Source organism: Rhinolophus sinicus, linkage group LG07 (assembly GCF_036562045.2).
Source record: "Rhinolophus sinicus isolate RSC01 linkage group LG07, ASM3656204v1, whole genome shotgun sequence".
Taxonomy (NCBI): Eukaryota; Metazoa; Chordata; class Mammalia; order Chiroptera; family Rhinolophidae; genus Rhinolophus; species Rhinolophus sinicus.
Window position 1 is genome coordinate 90558696 of NC_133757.1, and position 20001 is coordinate 90578696.

The 20001-nt window shown below is 39.7% G+C and overlaps 1 protein-coding gene across 2 annotated transcripts in view; it reads right to left on the minus strand.

Annotated features, from left to right (window-relative positions):
• TMEM192 (transmembrane protein 192) overlaps positions 1 to 20001 on the minus strand; it is a 36826-nt gene that overhangs the window by 6032 nt on the left and 10793 nt on the right. The window contains exons 1-3 of one of the 2 annotated variants that reach the window (XM_019744639.2): positions 10232 to 10416; positions 5726 to 5872; positions 4233 to 4497 (exon numbers count right to left, since the gene is read on the minus strand). In XM_019744639.2, the coding sequence (XP_019600198.2) occupies positions 4233 to 4497; positions 5726 to 5872; positions 10232 to 10258 (439 nt within the window). In that variant the 5' untranslated portion in view covers positions 10259 to 10416. Of the gene's footprint in view, positions 1 to 4232; positions 4498 to 5725; positions 5873 to 10231; positions 10417 to 20001 lie in introns of those variants that run through there. The other variant, XM_074338285.1, reaches the window with a different exon arrangement.

Genomic DNA, 20001 nt, shown 5'->3' on the forward strand with positions numbered 1-20001 from the left:
GTACAATGCATTGGCTTTAGAGAATTATTAGCAATGACATTCCTTTGGGTCCTTCGTGCATTTAATAAATGACGTGGTTATTAGCAATTTGCATTATCCCAGTTCTTCAGGATGCAGAGGCACTTGAGGACCCTAGGAGCCCACTCTGGTCACGCAGTATGCTGACAGCAGTGCTGTGATGCTCCGGAAACCTGGAGGAAAATCGGGGACCCCCGCTAGCTAACCTTGGGCAAATGATCAACGACCGCTGCTCCTCGAGTTCATCTGAAAAATGGGAATAACAGGACCTTCCTCACAGTGCTGTTGTGAGGACTTAACATTTGAAAAACATTTAGCATGATGCCTGGCCTGTACGTATCCAATAAATATATTTATTGGATACGTACAGGCCAGGCATCATGCTAAATCCATTACTTTTGAAGACCACTTAAACCTCATTCCGCACTTTTATTCTGAAGACGGTCAAAGAAAAGTTTAGGGGCCAAAGTGATTCCTACAGCATCTTACCTTAGAATTTCCTAAACCTTATTTTAACATATTTATCTAAGTCTGATCATGGAAAAGAAATGCCTATTTGATTTACCTTCTACTTCTTGGTACAAAAAGGGTCGATGGAGCCAGAGTTTAAACGACCTATCAGAAGGCACTGTACAAAGCTGTGTTCTAACAAGGTCCCTTACATGCAAAAATGACCAGTCACAATGTATTTATTAGTATGGTGACAGATTGCTCAATTTGTAAATTAGTTTTATGAACATGACAAATACAATTTTACAACATTTATAGGGGGGGAAACCACTGCACAGAAGTGACCACAGTATTCAGAGGATTTTCGATGTGCTGTGTGTGGCCTATGTGTCAGCAGTTGGAGGGCCAGAGGGCGTAAGAGGGAGCTCTGCAGATATGAAGTGTGCAGCCCAGTGGAAGAGGCACACGGAAATAAATCCTCCCCACAGGGCACACGCTGTGGACACTACAAAGGTGCCCTCCTGGAGGAAGCCCTGCCCAGCACATCTCCGTTCAGACTAAGATCACCCTACTGCTGGGTGACTGCAGCAGCCTGATCGGTTTTGTGCCAACCAGCTGCACTCTCCAGCTCCAGAGCCTGACAGAGCTTTCTAAATCTCACAAATCTCAGCCAGTCTCTCCGGTTTGATTGCTCTCCTTGGGCCTCTCAGGATAACCTCTGCAGCCTCACCCCCTTCCCCCCCACACACCTGCCTGCTGGCTGCTTTGCTTACTCTGTCAGGGTCCAACAAATACTTTTTACATGACAACAATCCATGATCGGGGTTTTTTTTTTTTTATGGTTTTATAACCATAGACACAAACCTAGATGTTTCTTGTTTTATTTCACTCACCGTTAAAAAAAAAAAAAAGATTCTAAGAGTTAATGGAATCCTTGCTATTCATTCAAAATACTAGGAAGAAACAAGTTCTTGGGGGCCAGGGGAGCTAGCACAGTGATGAGAGCCTGGAGGCCTGGGCTCTAGTGGAGGATCTGCCACTTCTTATGGACTAAAGCTGTTACTCTGACCGCAGACTCCTCCTCTATGAATGGGGGGGAATAATACTTGTCATACAAGCCCTGTTGTAGGAGGAAATGAACTAACAAGGCCCAAGCAGGTATTCAATTAATGGCACATATTATTATAATAATAATGGTTTTATGGAACCTATCCCAACGCCTGGCATATGCCATATGGTCCCTCCTCCAGGCGAGTCCCCATGGCTGACTGACAGTCGCAGGCCACACTAGAGCAAGCCCTAGCTCTGCTCCACTGCTCCCAGCAGTACCTTGCGCCTTCCCGAAGAATGTGGGGCCAGTGAGAGCCAAGGGTGTACAGCACACAATCTCTCCCACTTAGGATCCTAGAATTCACACTGGGACCTACTTTTATAAATAAGAATTCCCTCCAGAATTACAGTCTAGAGTAGTTCCCTCAAACTGTACTTTTCTGGGATTTCAAAAAAATTGTTTTGGAGAATTTTTATTTGAGTTTAATTGAGCCAAACTGATGACGTATGCCGGGAAGCAAGATCTTAAATGGTCTTCGAGCTGAACTTTTGCATGACTTCAATCTCTAGGTTCACCCTGTCAGGCCCCAGAGAGAAACACTGCTTGTCTGAGCCCATCTGACAGATTAAAAATGACTGCTTTTAAGTGAAGGGCCAAGTTTTCATTTCAATGGAAAAATAAACAATGAAATAGGCAACTTACTATGTAACAAATACTATTTGATAGAGTTCAAAATGTATTTGGATCTAACAAAGGAGAACAGATAAATTAGATAAATATTTTCAACTTATTTGGAAGAAAAGCAAAGCCCCTTCTCCCATCTCCACAAAATAAATTTCTTTTCCTCTCTAGACAATAACAAAAAGTAGGACGAAGCTAATCGATATCCAGCAATACTAGCACATGTGATAAAGCTGGCTATACTCTTCTGATTAGCTGAAAGTTCTATATCTTCTATGATGTACCTCCTTTTCTTTCAAATAAGAAAAAAATATACTTAAAGAAAAATAGATACAAGGTTAAATACCTGCCTCAGTCTTTTTGATTTTTCTGGGTCTTTATGTGAGCAACATACAAGTGATGCCATCTGTGATTAAACTAAGGGTCCAATTGTTAAGAAACAGATGATGATGGAGGGTCACATGATTAATACGAATTTGAAAGTCTGAGGAAAGGTAAAGATCAGACAATCTCTTGGTGGGCCTCAAAAATACTATTTCCAGAGAATCACTTAAGAAACTGACCATTATTTTGGTCATAGAGTATATAAGTTCTTTCAGTAGTTAAAAATAGGTTTCTGCTTTTATCTTTGTCCGGGAGGGAGGGGTGATAGTGACATCTTCTGGCCACGAAAGAGTACTACACGTCAAAAATTGAACTTGTAAAACCAAGAAAGGAGCAGTGAATGTCGCCCTAGCCTTCTAGCTAAGTGAAAATCAGTCATCTCTACAAAACGCGGCTTTGTTACAACAGGGCACTTGAGCTTCCACTGAGAATGTCAGTGGGTGGATGGACTGACTAGTAGTTTGCCTTTAAGGAAATGTATTAATAGAAGACAGAAGAAAAATAAAAATCAAATTCAGTAGAGCTATTTTTCTGTGGAAAAATTCATTTCTAACTTGGTTTTAAAATGTTTAAAGATTTATTCGGGACTCAAGTTGAAAAAGAGGGTCTTTAAAAGTGACAGAAACTTTAATAACACTAAGGCAAAAATACCTAAAGAAATTCAATTTAATTCCATTAAGCCTTTAAAATGCAGCAATAAAGAAAAGCGGGCACTCATGAACTCTAAATCCTATATGGACTTTCTGATCTTGCCTTCATAATTTGTTTTTAGTTTTCCGTTTGGATAATGCATCTTATTACATAGCAGTCTCTAACTGCAAGAAAAGTACTGAATTTCATTCAAAATAAAACAATTCTCACTTCTTAGTCTATAAGTATCAAACAGCAGCAGCATTTAAATCTCCTTGAGCTGAATAAGGAAAAAGGGGAAATTTCTACATTTCATACAGGTATATGTGGACATTACGTCCATAATGAAGGGGAACAGAAAATGCCACCCCAAAATATGATTTTTTGGTATAAGGATGACTTTAAGCTGATTAGTTTTAAGAAACAGCAGACACCGGAAAAGGTCTGAAAACCGAGCAGAAGTTATCCATTTGTAAGACTGTCTCCCTCTCTGTACCAGGAAGAGAAGGATGACTCTAAATCTTGAGAAACTTATTAATGGAGAAGGCACCTACCTAAATATGTATAACAACCTTACTCCTGTTTATTGTGCTTTTCCTGGTAACCTCCCATAACTACACCCACCCCCACATCTTCTTTTGTCTTTTAGCTGGAAAGGTGATGACTTAGGCTGTTTTAGGGAGTTACTCAGTTTTCCTGGGTCTCTCCCAAGTATACAGCAGGTATACATGTTATTAAACTTCTGTTTATTTTTCTCCTGTTAATCTGTCTTTTATTACAGTGGGGTCTCAGCCAAGAACCTGGAAGGGTAGAGGGAAAATGATGTTACCTCCACTACATTAACAAACAAAGATCTTATCGCATCCCGTAACATTTTAACAAAATGACCTTCAATGAAACAACATTATTCAAGGACCTGCTGTATTTGATTATAAAATCAAACTTCACATTTCTTTCTGCTGTCATTTTTGCCACTCAAGTACGCCACAGACAGGCTGAGTGAGACAACGGGGCTTACCAGTGGAGTGTATCATTAGTGCAAGCCTTTTAAGATGCCTCGTCGATCGGTAGATCATGTGATAGCCTCGGTTTCTTACTTTGCTGTGGTGATACTGCATGTAGAGTTCAAGCAGGAGATGCAGAATCCACAAAATAACTTTTCCAAGGATTATGACCGTCTGAACTTTCAGTGGGTTGGTGTAGTTTCCTGGGCACTTGTCCTCATTTGGATTAGGGTAAGAACAAAGCACACCTGTTAAAAATGCTAAAATAACAAACACAACCTGGTGGGAAGCACAGCAGTAAGATTAATATTCAGCATTTGTATTTAGGAAACAAACATCACCATCCCAGCACATACTCTTAAACCTATGACTTTCACTATCCAATTTTTAGACATGAATTTAAAAAACATATTTTTACAAACTTTTTAAACAGGAAATTTGGAGAAAAATTTGCAGATAACTTGGAAACCCAAATCACAAATAAGAAATTAAAAATCACTCAAAATCCCAATAGAGATGAGTACTTCATATTAAACAGTTTCCTGCCCACTTTTCTTTTATTGAAAAAAGTAAAAACAGTTCATTGAGTGACTCAAAGGTAACTAATGAAAATCATGGTTTAAAAAAGTTTATTTCCAGTTTCAGTATTAACACACAAAACTATCCAATTAAGTTGACAAAAATGTAAAAGATTGGTACCAAAATACAGGCAAACAGACATTCTCATACATTGCTGACTGGTCTGAGAATTGCTGGTGAAAAATAATTGGGAAATATCTTGACCCAGAAACCCTACTGTAAAGACTCTACCCCCCTGAAGTAAAAACACCAGTACCTAGTATTCACGGGTATGAATACTTACTGCAGTGTTCTCTATCTTTGCAAAACTTGGAAACTGTCCAAGTATATGTATCCATCCATAGCAGAATGCTTGAATAAATTAAGGTACATCCATCCATATAATGCTATTCAGCTATGAAAGAATTAACTCAATCTCTGTGTATTAGTTTAGATGGATATTTAGGATATGTTAAGATTAAAAGAAATACGTTGCAGAGTAGTAGTTTATACGTTGCTGCGTGATTTCCAGACTAGCAGCATGAGCGTCACTGGGGAATGTGTTAGAAATGCAAATTCTGGGGCTCCACCCCAGACCAGCTGCATCAAATTCTGTGTGTGTGTGTGTGTGTGTGTGTGTGTGTGTGTGTGTGTGTGTGTGTCCTAGCAATCTGTAGTTCAACAAGCCTGCCAGGGGGGTCTGATGCAGGCTGAAGTTCAAGGAACACTGCTGTACAGTAATAAATATAGTATTAGCCAATTTTTAAAAAAGAAATTGGATAATACTGCAACTATGTCTACAATAAATTCTTTGAAATAGAGATATTAGTAAAAAAGTATGCACATTTTAAATGTTGAGAACTATAGCCCAACTGCCCTCTGAAGAGCTTAGATACATATTTTGAAGAACATCACCTCTAGATGGGTCACTTTCTCCCAGTCAACTTACATGTATGAACAAGAGAAGATTTGCTATGAGGACAGTAGGAAGAGGATGGAATCTTGGTCTAAACTGAGCATGTAATGAATGATATGGGAGATACTGGGGGTCCAGAAGGGGGTCATCTTCAATACTTTGGTTCAGATCCATGGAACCCTGGGGGGCAGAAAAAAGGAAGCAAGCTGTAATCACCACTTCTCTGGATTATGTTTCTAAGACAAACTATAAAGCTAAACTATAAAGCTTTGAAAAATCATTACACAAGTTAGAGGCAAAAAAATCCACTCCCCAGCTAAAGCCAAATTTGAACATATACCATAAACCTCTAGATAACTGTACACAAATTGGTGAAAACAAGAGTTATTAGAACAGGTAGAGGACATCTTAATTTATCTTCAAAGAGGTAATACATAATGAGATTAAAACAAATAATTTTCTTCAAGCCCTCAAAATTTAGATATTGGTTTATTTAATATTATTGATGAAATAATTACATATGGTGGCAATTCTTAAACTTTATCTCTGTGTTCCATAAAATTTTGGCAAGTTGGTGGTTTTCTTAAGAGGTCTTAAAACAAATTTTCAGTTAGGATAGAAATATTAACATTTTAGAGTACTAATAGAAACAGATCACCCTGATAGACCCTCAGGGAGACTTTAGTTTGTAGATGCCAGATTCTCAATGAAAACAACTATTTTAATAGTTGCAACGTCACTTAGATAGTCGGCAAAGGCTTAGCTGCCAACTTAAAAATCTAGTTAGTCGTGTTTAAAGGTCCTGAAAGTATTGTCTCGACAGGAACAGTACTTTCTGGTATCTGTGCCCAAGATAAAAGAATATAAAACACAGTCCAAAAGGAGATTATGTTTTTATTGGGGAGGTTAGGGGTAAAAGCATGCAGGGCTAAACAATACAAGAATATACAGTAGAATATAGGGAAGTGATAATAAATGAGCAAAGTGATAGCACAGACGATACAAGTTTAGGTCAGCCAGTTGTACTAGAATGAGGAAAATGAAGATTTAACGCACAAAGGGAAGCCTGGGAATAGGATTCGGGGACAGAGGATCAGGGCTCCTTACTTTGGAAGGGGTAGAGGGTGGGACAAAAATGGCGTGACATGACTGTTGGGCACTAGGATTATAAAGATAATACAGTAATCTGGGGCATGCCCCAGATCTGGGGTGAGCTGCTTGATTTCCAACCTCAGGCATTCAATGCTCAGACAGCTTCCTGTCTAGTTTGCCATAACTCATGGTGCAATTCTGACAATTTCTGTTCTCTATAAGACTCCTGGGCCTCTAGTTCTTTCTCAATCAGCAGATGTTCTAGCCTCCACCACTCTTCCCTTAGCTAACATTCATGCAGCCTTCCAGGCCCAGCTGGGGCAATTTCCACAGGGAGCCTTCCTGGGCACCCAAGCATCTGGATCATGCCACCTGTCAAATACTTGTCCCAGCAAAAATGCTTCCTTCTCTGATGCCTCAATGCTGTTTCTTCTGCTCTTTTCATCTGCTATTGTTTTCATCACTTCAAGTTTGACTTGGGTTTATTTCGTATCTTCCATGTGTCTTTTTAACCTTTTGAGCACACAGAAAACAGTTATAAAAATGTTTTAATGTCCTTGTTTGCTATTTCTAGCATGTCATTTCTGAATCAGTTTTAATTGGCTCATACACACCTCTATTATAACTCACAATACTAAGCACAAGGAATCAAAGCTGTTGGAATAAGGTGTGCTTCACAAGGGCAGGACTCTATATTGTATTATGTTCTTTGTACCTTTAGTGCCTGATGTATAGCAGGTTCTTAATGTGTGTGTAGATTGAAGGAAAGACTACCCAACTTCTTAAATAGCTGGGACCTGGGAATTTAAACAAAGCTAGCACTGTGACCTTAACCATAGATGGTAATCTACAGTAAGTCCTCACTTAACATCATCGATAGCTTCTGCAACTTTAATCAAAACAACGTGTGACGTGTAAGGAAACCAGTTTCACCACAGGCTAACTGATACAAATAAGAGTTAAGTTCCTAAGGCATCTCATCAATGTTATAATGAAACGACGTTGAACAAAATGATGTTATTCGAGGAAATGCTGTATTTTATTTACCTCCCACTACTTCCCTTTCATGCACCTTTTCCTCTAGCCCAGTATATTTGTGGAGTGCCCCACAAATATACTCTTACCTTTTTCAGAATCCAACCCATCTTTCATGGTCCCAACCAAAATGTATATTTTCTATAAAACTTGTCCAGCCAAGTGTTTTCTTTCTACTTTAAAACTAAAACATACTGCCCATAATATTGATTTGGAATGTTTCTGATGCTGTCTTTTATTGTTCCTTTTTTTCATGTATATGCCTTTGGTTTTCCCTGTCTACACTGAAGGGGTTAGGGACCACAATACAGTTTCTCCTCTATGTCACTTATTAGATGTTAAGTAAATAAAACGTCTTTGATGTCTATATCAAATACACTGTCCAATGGATCCTATAGGAAGTGTAGTATAACCATACAAACAGCACCCCATCATTCTCTGTAACTCACCACCTGCAGGTGAAAGGGGAAGGGAGGAGGACTCCCGAGTCCAAATAATTTCTTCATTTCCACTATTAATACTACATTTCTATTTGTAGAAAATATCTGTTGTTTTTGCCCACACCGTATCTCTCCCTTCTTCTTTCATGACAATAACTCTATTTCCTTTGGGGACCTACCATCTATCTCTGCATTAAGTCTCAATGGGAACATCCTTCAATACTCTTTACTCTTCTCTGGCCTAGGGGTGGTCATGGAAACAAAAAGGGCTGGGACAATCCACTCTTTCTGTGAGCAGCAAAGCAAAGGGAGACCATGGTTGGGGCAGATTCATTCCAGAACAGACCCTGAAAGGACTTGAGGTGCCCTTGTATGGGTCCTTTCAGAGGCCTAGGTGTTCATCAACCCTAGATCCTTTCAAATAAATCCCTTTCTTCTTTAAATTAGCCAGAGTTGGTTCCACTGCTTGCAAACAATGAACCCTAACTAAAAAGCCTTTGCCTCTTTTAACTCATTGAAGTGCCTGTGCCTATGACGTGGCAGATCATTTTTAACTTTTTACTGAATGGTAGAAATTGTATCTACAAAATACCAAAAGCAGGCAACTTGCTCACATCGAAAGTGATTTAGCTATGTAATGGTTGGTGAGACATCAATCTCCAATTGTTTGGTGAAACAGATTTCTTTTTTCTTTTTGAAACAGATTTCTAAGATTGTACTCATCCTAAAGTTAAAAGCTGCAGATCCAAGTACCCTGGGGCATTTACTGCATGAATTTTTCTAAGTCTCTCTTTTACTCTCAGATATAATTTTTTTCTCATACATTGTCAGTTCATGAACCCCACCCTTAAAAATGTAGAAACAATCAATTTTTCTTTAAATATAGAAACCCGGAATCTACTTCCAGGTCTTAGTTTTCCATTTTCTCCACTAGGGTTAAAAAAAGGAATTTTCAGTCATTAGAAATTGTTTGGTCTTTATTTAATTAAGATAATTTAACTATAGTCACTATTCACACAAGAATCTAAGCTCTTGTAGGGCTGGAACTGTGTTTCACCGGCCTGGCTTGAGGCACATCATTCAGTGATAGGGTCGCAGTAATGCTTTTATTAATATGTTAATCCAAAAAATGCTTTCATGTAACTGTCAACTTTGCATTTCTCAAGGGCAAGATTTTATTTTGAGTCAATGGGGCAACCCAACCCAGTTAATTCTGGGCACAAATACATTTCCTTTAAAAATGTTTTAATATACCTAAGCAAAGATTTTTTGCAACTATGCTACCACTTCATTCTATATACACTGTAAACTAGGGCACTGGAGTTTTAGTAATCTGGTTTGGATCCATCTAAGAAAGGAGATTTTAAAAACTCTTTAATTCCTATCATGCCTAGATTAAAAACATCAGGGCAGTTTTTCTCTAATGTGGACTTCCGGGTGATGACAGCGACCGGCCGGCCCGTGGGACGCCGGCGGCTGGTCTGCGTGTTGCTGCCGCTCCAGGTCCACAGCTCTCTAGAGCCGAGGCAGGGGATCCAAGAGGAGGGGAGATTCGCCCCCTGCGCTCCAGGGGCGATCGAGCGGAGCCCAGCGCCCAGAGACGCGCCCAGAGGCAGGGTTGTCAGGTCAGGCGCGCATCACGTGAGGCTTTCAGTTCCTGGATCAAAGATGCTGACTGCACGTGGGCTAGGCGCCCACCAGGGACCCCCGCACCCGCGTGGCCACCGCCCAGCAGTCCACCCGGGCCTCCACCCGGGGAAATAAGCCCGGATCCCGCGCATCGCGGACCTCACCCCTCCCGGTGCCTTCTCCTACAACCCCGCAGCCCCAGCCAGCCCTGCGCAGGAGGCGCCGCCTCCCGCTCCGTCTACGCGGGTTAAGGGTGGCTTCCTCCGGCAGTCTCCGCCCAGCGCGCCCAGCCCAGGAAGAAGGGAATTCCGCGGCCAGCCGCCCGCCACTTTCGTGCACTCACATCCTCCATTCTGCCTCCCGCCGCCATTTCCCGACGCTTGAGGCCGAAGCCCTGGCCAGCCCGGCCTCTCTCCACCTGTTTCCATGCACCGTGGGCTCAGAAAAACTGCCACGTCCAAGGACCTGTCAGACCCTACTCCAGACACACCGACTCCTGCGTCCGCCCCACCTCCTCACTCCCGATTGGCCGAAGCAGAGGGAGGGGCGTGTCCTGCCGTGAAGACCAGACCTGTGGGCCGCAGCTGTGTTTGGGACCTCCTGCGGTTCTGGGGATTCTCTCCTTTTCCGCTCGGGTCTGCTATTGGCTAGGGACTTGGGCAATGAACGATGCTTTCCAAGTCCAAGAATTTAACTATTTCCGGCCGCCACTTGCTTCTTTTTGAAATACTAACTTTTTTCGGTCTTCCTTGATTTTTGTTTGCAGGCACAGCGCCATGCATAAGTAAAACCAGTGGTAGAATTTTAGGGTTCCTATTTTTAGCTCAAAACTTCGCCAGTAGAGGGACACGAACAGAAAAAAAGATTCTAATTCCCATGACCTATTTACAAATTTCACCAATGGGCACGAATAAAGAAACTAAATTGGAAGCCATAGTCTCACACACTTTGCTGAGCAGTAATTGGCGCTTATTCAGTTCTGAATCATAGACTTCACCGGTTTTCAGGAGACTCACTCTCCCGAGTCTCTTTGCCTGTATAACACTTTCAGGAGTGAAAACGTTTCATCTTTTTTCAACTTGAACTTTATACTTCTTTTATAAGTACTCCCCAGTTGACAGATTATTTAATGAATGATGTTGGGAAAATCAGGTAGCCATTTGGAAGAAAATAAAGCTGGATCACTACAATATTACTTAAGCCCAAATAAATTCTTAATAGTTCAAAAACTTAAACATAAAAATAAATCAACAAAAGTTCCAGAAAAAAATTAACATAGTCTTACAATAAAGACTTTCCATGCATGACCCCAAACCCAGAAGCACTAAAGAAAAGTGTAATATATAGATATAAATAGATCATTATCTATTTATAAATAAATAAATGAAAGTTGCCATTAAAAAACTTAGGGGTAGATCTATTTGCAATGATCCATATGTACTACAGAATGATAGCTAAGTAAAAACATTTCAATTTGCACCAAGATATAGGTATATATATCTCATATATATCATATATAATCATATATTAATATATATATCATATATCATGTATATATATTAATATATATCAGTTTCTATTTGTGGGAAAGTATCTAGTACATATTTGCTTTTGTACAGTTATAAAATTTTTCTGCAAGAATATGAGGTCTGACAATTAAGTTGGCGAACTCATTGCAATGATGTTGCTAACCTTTTTTGATATGAGAGGGATTATTCATTATGAATTTGAACCAAATGGACAAACAGTTAACCAAGTTTACTATTTGGAAGTACTGAAAAGGCTGCGTGAAAAAGTTAGACGACTTGAACTTTTCGCCAACAATTCATGGCTCTTGCGTCATGACAATGCACCAGCTCACATGGCACTGTCTGAGGGAGTTTTTAGCCAGTAAACAAATAACTGTGCTGGAACACCCTCCCTACTCACCTGATCTGGCCCCCAGTGACTTCTGTATTTACCCAAAGATAAAGGAAATATCGAAAGGAAGACATTTTGATGACATTCAGGACATCAAGGGTAATACCATGACAGCTCTGATGGCCATTCCAGAAAAAGAGTTGCAAAATTGCTTTGAAGCGTGGACTAGGTGCTGGTGACGGTGCATACCTACCCAGAGAGTACTTCGAAGGTGACTGTAGTGGTATTCAGCAATGAGATATATAGCACTTTTTCTAGGATAAGTTTGCGAACTTAATTGTCAGACCTCGAATGCCAGAATCATTCATGGTTACCACTACTGAGAATGTAGAAGAATGTTTTCTTTCCAGTTTAAATTTTTCCATACTCTGAAATTTTTACTATGTATGACTTTTTGAACTTAATTTTTAAATTTTTAATTAAACAGATAATTCATGACTACACAATGAGCAGTGTGTGTGCATTGCCAATGTTTTTCTATATACTACTTTTATAGTATAAATTTGCGTGTTAAAATATTTGGTTTTTCTATTACACATACATTTTTCATGAATAACATTTTAACTATTTTTTCTACATTATAGAGCTGTTATTTTTGGGTAATGTACACAGATCCACTTCATTTTTTTAAGTTGTTGAATAATATTCTGATTATGGATACTATAGTTTATTTAACCAGTCCTTAAATAATGGGTATTTAGCTTGCTTTCAATTATTTGATGTTTCAAGTAATGCTATAAATGAACATTCTTCTACTTCCTTCTTTATGTACGCCTTTGCCTCTTGGTGCATATGTGGAAGTATTTTTCTAGAACAGGTATGTCATTTTTACAATTAAAAATAGTTTGGAAAGGAATCATGCTTTGGAAAGTAACTAGAAATTTTTTCTTTTAAACATAAATATCCAACAATATAAATAGAATACATATTTATGAGATGAAGGTGTCTCTCTATTTGAAAGTAACCGAGAGAAATAAAATGAGGGAAAAATGACTTAAAAACCTACCTCATTATCTATATGCCTGAAACATAGTTGGGTTTTTTTTTTTTTAAGATTTTATTGCAGAAGGGGAACAGGACTTTATTGGGGAACAGTGTGAACTTCCAGGATTTTTTCCCAAGTCAAGTTGTTGTCCTTTCAGTCTTAGTTGTGGAGGGCGCAGCTCAGCTCCAGGTCCAGTTGCTGTTGCTAGTTGCAGGGGGCACAGCCCACCATCCCCTGCGGGAGTCGAACCTTGTGGTTGAGAGGACGCACTCCAACTGATACATCTGGGAGCTCAGCGGCAGCTCAGCTCAAGGTGCCATGTTCAATCTTAGTTGCAGGGAGCGCTGCCCACCATCCCTTGCGGGACTCAAGGAATTTAACCTGCAATCTTGTGGTTGAGAGCCCACTGGCCCACGTGGGAATCCAAACAGCAGCCTTCGGAGTTAGGAGCACGGAGCTCCAACCACCTGAGCCACTGGGCCGGCCCCCCATACTTGGTTTTTGAGTTATATATATAGTGAATCAAAGTTGGGAATTGTAACTGAAGAAATAAAGAAATGAGGAAAACAAACAACAGAAATGTGAGGAGGAATCCCCCATGATTGAAGAAATGGGGGACTCACAGGGTAAAGGTTTTCTCAGCACCAAGCAGTGCCATGACTCAAAGAGAAAGATTGACCTTGTTGATCAGAAATAACATCTGCCCATTCCCTAACATGCGTGTGCTGGCCCCCTCTTCTTTCCCTCGTATAGCCTTTCTTCAGCTACTTGAAAGTATTAACAACCTTGAATTAAAGAAAAGTTTCTTTTCCTCATACTTTTCACATTTCTCATAATTTTCATATTTTTATCCTTTAGTGAGTGAGAAATTAGCACAGGTTAAGCCTGGTATTCAGAGTTTGGAAGCTTAAAAGAAGACAAAAGCCTTTCTTACCTATTTAGATCCTAGGTCACACCATTTTTCTGTCTGACTTCCAATAATAATTATTTTCTGTAATCACTAAGAGTTTCATGGTGATGCCTTAAAACCCTCCCCCCAACTAAACTTCAGCTACTCTTCATCACGCACAGCCCAGAACTGAACATGTGAAAAATAGTGATTGAATTGAACTCAGCCAAAGACAAATGAGGGAGAAGATGTAAAAATAAGATACTGATGGAAGGTAGGAAATGGGAAGATAGGGAGTGGGATAAATAGAGAAAAAAGGATATGATAGACAGAGAGCTATGGGAAGGAGGAGAGATGCGAGGAATGGAGGAAGAACAGAAAAGCACACTTGTAAAAGTTGAGGAGAGAGATATGGAAAAATAGCGAGGAGAAGCCTGAGGGGCACTGAACTGGGATGTCACCTGTGCTGTTTATTAATTCCATCAAGATATGGATAATAAGATGTACGTGAAACACCAGAAGGTCTAGTAAGGAGCACAGGGAGATAAATAGTGTAAGGTGCCTGAGGCAGGGCAGCAAACACACAAACATTACATGCTGGCAGTTAGTGGCAAACTAATGCCAGGCAGTGAGCAAATAGCTACAGGGTGGCAGAATCTTCAGCTGGGTCCTCAGCGCATTGCCAGGCCACCAGCAGCAGTGGATATCTCATTTGGGCAGATTTCTCATTTGGTCGGGTTTGCTGTGGATCCTACCATAGCCTTGCAGCTTTACTCCCAGAATGCTCCTGGGTCACGGCCGACTCACTGTCCCAAGTATAAGCCTTAAATTCCAAGGGCATTCTCAGAATCTTTAAATAGCCTGGGGAAGTGGGAGAGGAGAAAGGGGCAGCTACTTCTCAGATTGCTGCTTTAATGGTGTACCTCAAGCCTAAGATAATAAGCAAAATGTTCTGCCTCAGATTTTAGAGTTTGAATAAAAAAGTAGTTTTCAGAATATCTGCAAGACATACTTTTTCGATCCCAAGTTATATAACATACATTATCTTTGCCTTCCATCCCCAGAGGCTTGGAAGCTGTCTTATTGTTTCAAGGAGTCCTTTTACTTTGAGCACATTTCCCTTCAACAACCTGTCCTCCCAGAGGCAATGTGGTGTTAAGGGAAAAAGGCTCAGAGTCAGAAAACTCAGCTTGAATTCCAGTTCTACAATGTACCCCTCCGAGCGTCACTTTTCTTGTTTATAAAATGGACAAGATGATACTTGTCTCCTAAGGTGACCATAAGGATTAAATCACATGTGGAATCTCTACAGAGGACTTGGTACAAATGAGGAACTCATGAAATTTCAGCTTCTTTCCTTTCTCTCCCCCAACCTCCACTTCTCTAGACTGTAACCGGAAGGAGAGGAGGGGTCAGGTACACACAGTTCCCTCTGTGGGCATCCAGCACAACACGGTACGGAATTAAGTACTTAATAAATGCTTTTTGATTAAGTTCAGCATCATCATAGCAGGAGAAAAGCACTTTGCTCAATCACCCTGATTGGATGTTTTTCCTTGGCAGAAATTCAGATGGCACCAATGCTAAATTCAGAGTGTTGTTTTGGCAAATCACATAATGATGCTTCAATTCATTTTCCCCCAAGATGGAATGATAATGCCCATACCTGTCTCACAGCCTTTGCTTTTATACCTTTGGACAGTAAGATGTCTAGAATTTGAAGGCCTGCCTTTTGGTCAACAACATAGCCATCTAGCAGAGAGGCGGAAAGATTGAGAAACTGGGGGCTAGTCAGAGAGACTGATGAAGTGGTTGGTCTCTTGTTACCGTCATCCACCCTTTAAAGGAAGAACGGGTCAGCAAGGGGATGAGGCTTTCAGAAGAAACACAATTGTTAGCCGGGGTCTCTTTGTCTTTCTCCTTTCACTGAGTTCTACAGAAAGCTCATTTACACTAAGTGTTTGTGGATTCTGTAGGCTTATCTGAGGTTTTATGAAGTGTAAGGCTTTCTGTCATCCTACTTGCTCAGGCCTTTTCCCTCTCCTTTGCTTTTCCCTCTTTCTTAGGAAGGAAAAAAAAAAAAGATTGCTTCTTGTTTCATGCATAGCCATAGAGCCATTCAATTTTTATCTTTTGTTGCCTGAGCAGGCCCTTGATGTCTCACCCTTCTCTCCAAGCAGCTTATCAACGTATTTCTTCCAAATATACTCAGGACTCTCCCTAGGAGAAATTCTGTGACATGAAATCTTATGACCTCACCTCCCTTTCTCCTGTCTTCTACTTCATACTATGTTCCCTACACCACACTTGTGGCTGTTCCCTGAGACCAAGCAATGAGGTTTTGGGCAGCACAGAATGCCCATCCGAATGCTTTTGGGACTGCAAGCTATCTCGAATTTTTAAGGAACTGACTTGTTCCTTAATAGCTAAATAATTGGTTGTAAATTGCCCGGAACCACACTTGATTTGGAGGCGCAGTTCTCATCCAGCCCACTGAGCTGTGCTGTTCCTCTGTTAGTGAGATGGAGACAGTGCATTCAGAAGCGTAATCTTTCTCATCAGATGGGACAAACATGCAGTGTTTCTGGCTAAGCGCTTAAAAATAGATACTTGTTTCCTTTTGTGACATGTAGGAAGAGGTTCTTTAGTGGATCCTAAATAAGTGAAGTGAGCTATTCTTTGAGTAGCATTTGTGTGTATGCATCAGGCATTGCGCCAGGAGGTGGACATACCTGAATATCTAAAGACAGATCTAAACGGTGAGCCCTTAACGAACAGTGCTTCAGCTATCGTCGTCATCCTCTTCCTCATCATCATCACTAAGGTCAGATTCATAAGTACTGCACTGAGCTGTTGCTGTATACCTGGGTATTCTCTTCTTCGTGCAGGTGGCAGGGGCGTGAAGACAGATAACACAGCAGAATTACTTTAACTGTGAGCTTGAGAAGAGACATCCTGAGTATCTTCATTTTCCCTTTCTCAAGAAGGAGGGCAGAAAAAGGAGATTGGTATTTATTAATACCCACTATATATTAGGTATTATGTTGCTGTCTTATAAAAGGATTCTTATTAAACCTTCTAACCTTATGAGGTAAGTGATATTATGTTTATTTTATAGAAAAGGAAACCAAGGTTCAGATAAGCCAGATGACTTGACAAAAGTCACACAGCCACACCAAGGTGCAAACTCAAGCATATGTGACACCAAAGTCGTGGTTTTCACCAAACAAATGCACAACAGTAACAAAGGGAAGTGCAGAGGTTTCTGGTGGGAGATGATGTTTTCAGTTCCCTGAAGTTATTTTAAAATGGCAAGATTAGGGGTCTTGAATAAGGTTTCTGTGTTGTCCTGAAATCAATGTTGCCCATCCATTCTCTTTTTTCTTCTTTTTAAAAACTGTTTTCTTCAACATTGCTTTATAGAACTGTTAGGTGATTGAGGACTTTAAACTGAATGCAAAGAAACATAAAACTGTTTCATTACAGATTGACTTCCAGTTCACTCTCCTAATTTTCTAGCACATATTACATTCAAATGGACTCTGCAATTTTTTGATTTTTTTGCTCAAGGGAGAGAGATTCAATGACCTTTACATGCTAACATAGCAGCATGACAAAGATAGCAGAATCATTTCACTTGGGTCTTTGCTTCAGGTTGTCTTCGGCCTATCAAGAGAAGGTTACGGAAGCAACAGATGTTGCTTTCTAGCAGGAGAATCTGACTGATGAGTAGAATATGTCTTTCTTCCCCACTATTTTCATGCTATATCTGGGTGCCTGAAGGACTTGTATTTGGTGCCTGCTGCAGACATCCTCTACCACCTCCCAGATCTAGACCATTATGATTTCTCACCTGGATAGCTTCAATGGCTTTCTAATTAGTTTTTCTATTTTAGTCCTTACCCTCCTCCTAATCTATTTTCTACACATTAGCCAGAGTGACCTGTAAAAAGCAAAAATAAAATCACGACACTCTATACTCAAATGACTTGCCGTCTCACTCTGAATAAAGTCAGAAGCCCTTCCCATGGCTTTTCGGTAATGAGAGCAAAGCATCAGAGTTCACGTTAGCCTGGGAGATTCTAGATCTGTACCCACAGAATTCATACAGAAGTGTGAGGGTCGTAGGGCATTTGGACAAGGCATTTAAAGCAACGTACCTTAGAATTGATATGATGAGATAAAACCCAGCACCTCCAACTTTTAATGTCGAAAGGAGAATTTCTAGGGAGAGGGGATAAATAACCAAGCCCGTCTGCTTCTTTGAGTTGTACTTTAAATATGGGATCTTTCTGCTTCATTTTACAGCTGCCACTAGCAGGCTGATGCCTTAATTTCCTCATTTTGTAAATGGAGATACTATTAGTAGTCCTATCTCACAAAGTTGTGGTAAAACTTTAAATGCGTTAGTATGTGTAAAATGCTTGGAAGAAATCCTGGTACACAGTATGTACTTAGTAAATTTTAGCTGTTAGTATTATAGCAATTCTATCTTAGTACTTAACCATCATCATTGTATTCATGTAATATAATTGGTCATACCTCAAGCAGTAGCTACTTCAATTTATCTATCACGGCTCACAGGCAGTTATTTACATGGGCAAGGATAAAGGCTAGGACACATTTATCCTAAGACATTTTGATGAGGAAATAGCACGCTACCTAAACTCTATATGCACATACTAAATAACAAGATCATTACTCAATCCTCTACCTCTAAATTCACTTTAATCTTGGATGGGAAAATTGATACCATTTTAATTATTTTTAAAAGATTAATAAATACTGTTTTTAAAGAATTCATTTTCATTGTGTTTTCTTAATATAGAGTCTTTCTTTGGAATAGGGTCTCACTTGGTGAAAACTTCAGCACTTGGCTGCCTGTGTAACTAAGACTTACCCATCACACCTTATTTAGGAAACCCCATCCTGTCATTCTGCAATATGGCAAGAATTCAAGAAGTTCATGTACCACTGGGAGAACAAAGAGAAATGGAAGCTGTGTGATCAGCAGTTAACAAGCAAAGGAGAACAAGTGTGTTGTCAGAGAAATAAAAAGTCCATTTTGTTTCAGGGACCATTAGTAATTTAGTTTTGTTCTAAGATTTGTCTTTGACACCAATTTCCATGGAAAGCGCAGAATTCTAGGGAGGAGGATAACAGGCTAGATCCACTCTGGGGCAATTATAAGAGAGAAGTCAAGCGTGGGTTAAGTACTTTTATGCGTCCCCTGAGAACTTCTGTCCTTTTTAATGCTCCTCTTTCCTCTTCTTTCTTCTTTCTACCCCACAGTCTGATCCTGTATTACTCTATCATGACTCCAAACACTAATGCTACCTTTTAGTTGTTTAGGACCTAGCAACACATTGTCCTTTCTTTGACCACTGCCCACCTTCTCACCACTATGCCTCCCCCCATCAACTGTCCACATTGAAAAGAACTTATTCTTTTCCATCATATTTTCTTTCCTCAAGGTCCTGGTAACTGACGGCTGCTCACCGGATAAGTTAACTAAAGGAGGGAATGGCCAATATTGTTTTTTGTGTTTTTTTTTTTTTTTAAATAACCCTGTAAAATGTATTTGCTTATTAATAGAGGTTTCCAGAAGTGGCAATGCCTTACCTAAAGGATTAATTTCTCTAATAATGGAATTAGAGGCATTTTGACATGGTAGTTGGGGAGATATGTTTTTTTCCCTGTATTATATCATCAAGAAATTTAATTTTATTACATCATGTTCTAATTTAAACATGTATTACCCACTGTGGCCAGGTTTTTTGTCATTGTTTGTTTTTGTTTTTCTTATTATATTTTGTTGAAATTTAATTCATATACCATAAAGCTCACCATTTCAAGTGTGCAATTCAGTGTTTTTAAATATATATATTTATAAGGTTGTACAACTATCACCACTATTGAATTCATCACTCCAAATGGGGAAATATTTTTGAACAGGGAAATCTTTCAGCAGTATGTCTCAAAACATGCCTACTTCATAAGACTGTACCTAGAAAAAAATAATTGAAATGCCCTTTAGAAGATTTTGAATTCTTTTGAGTAAGAGGAATATCCAAGGCAATCACACAACAACATCTTCCTACAATTAAATTGATTACATTTACTAATTAAATGGACTGCATTTACAATTAAATTGATTGCACTCTGAGTGTTCTTGTAAATTTGCAAGTATTTTGCTCTACTAAAGAAAAGTGAGCAGATGAGATAAGGACAGTAGGGGGGAAAATATATCTTTTCCTCACCAGTTTAAAATCATTAGCATGTTCTTTATTTTAAGGTTGGGTGGTAGAAAAAGGGATTG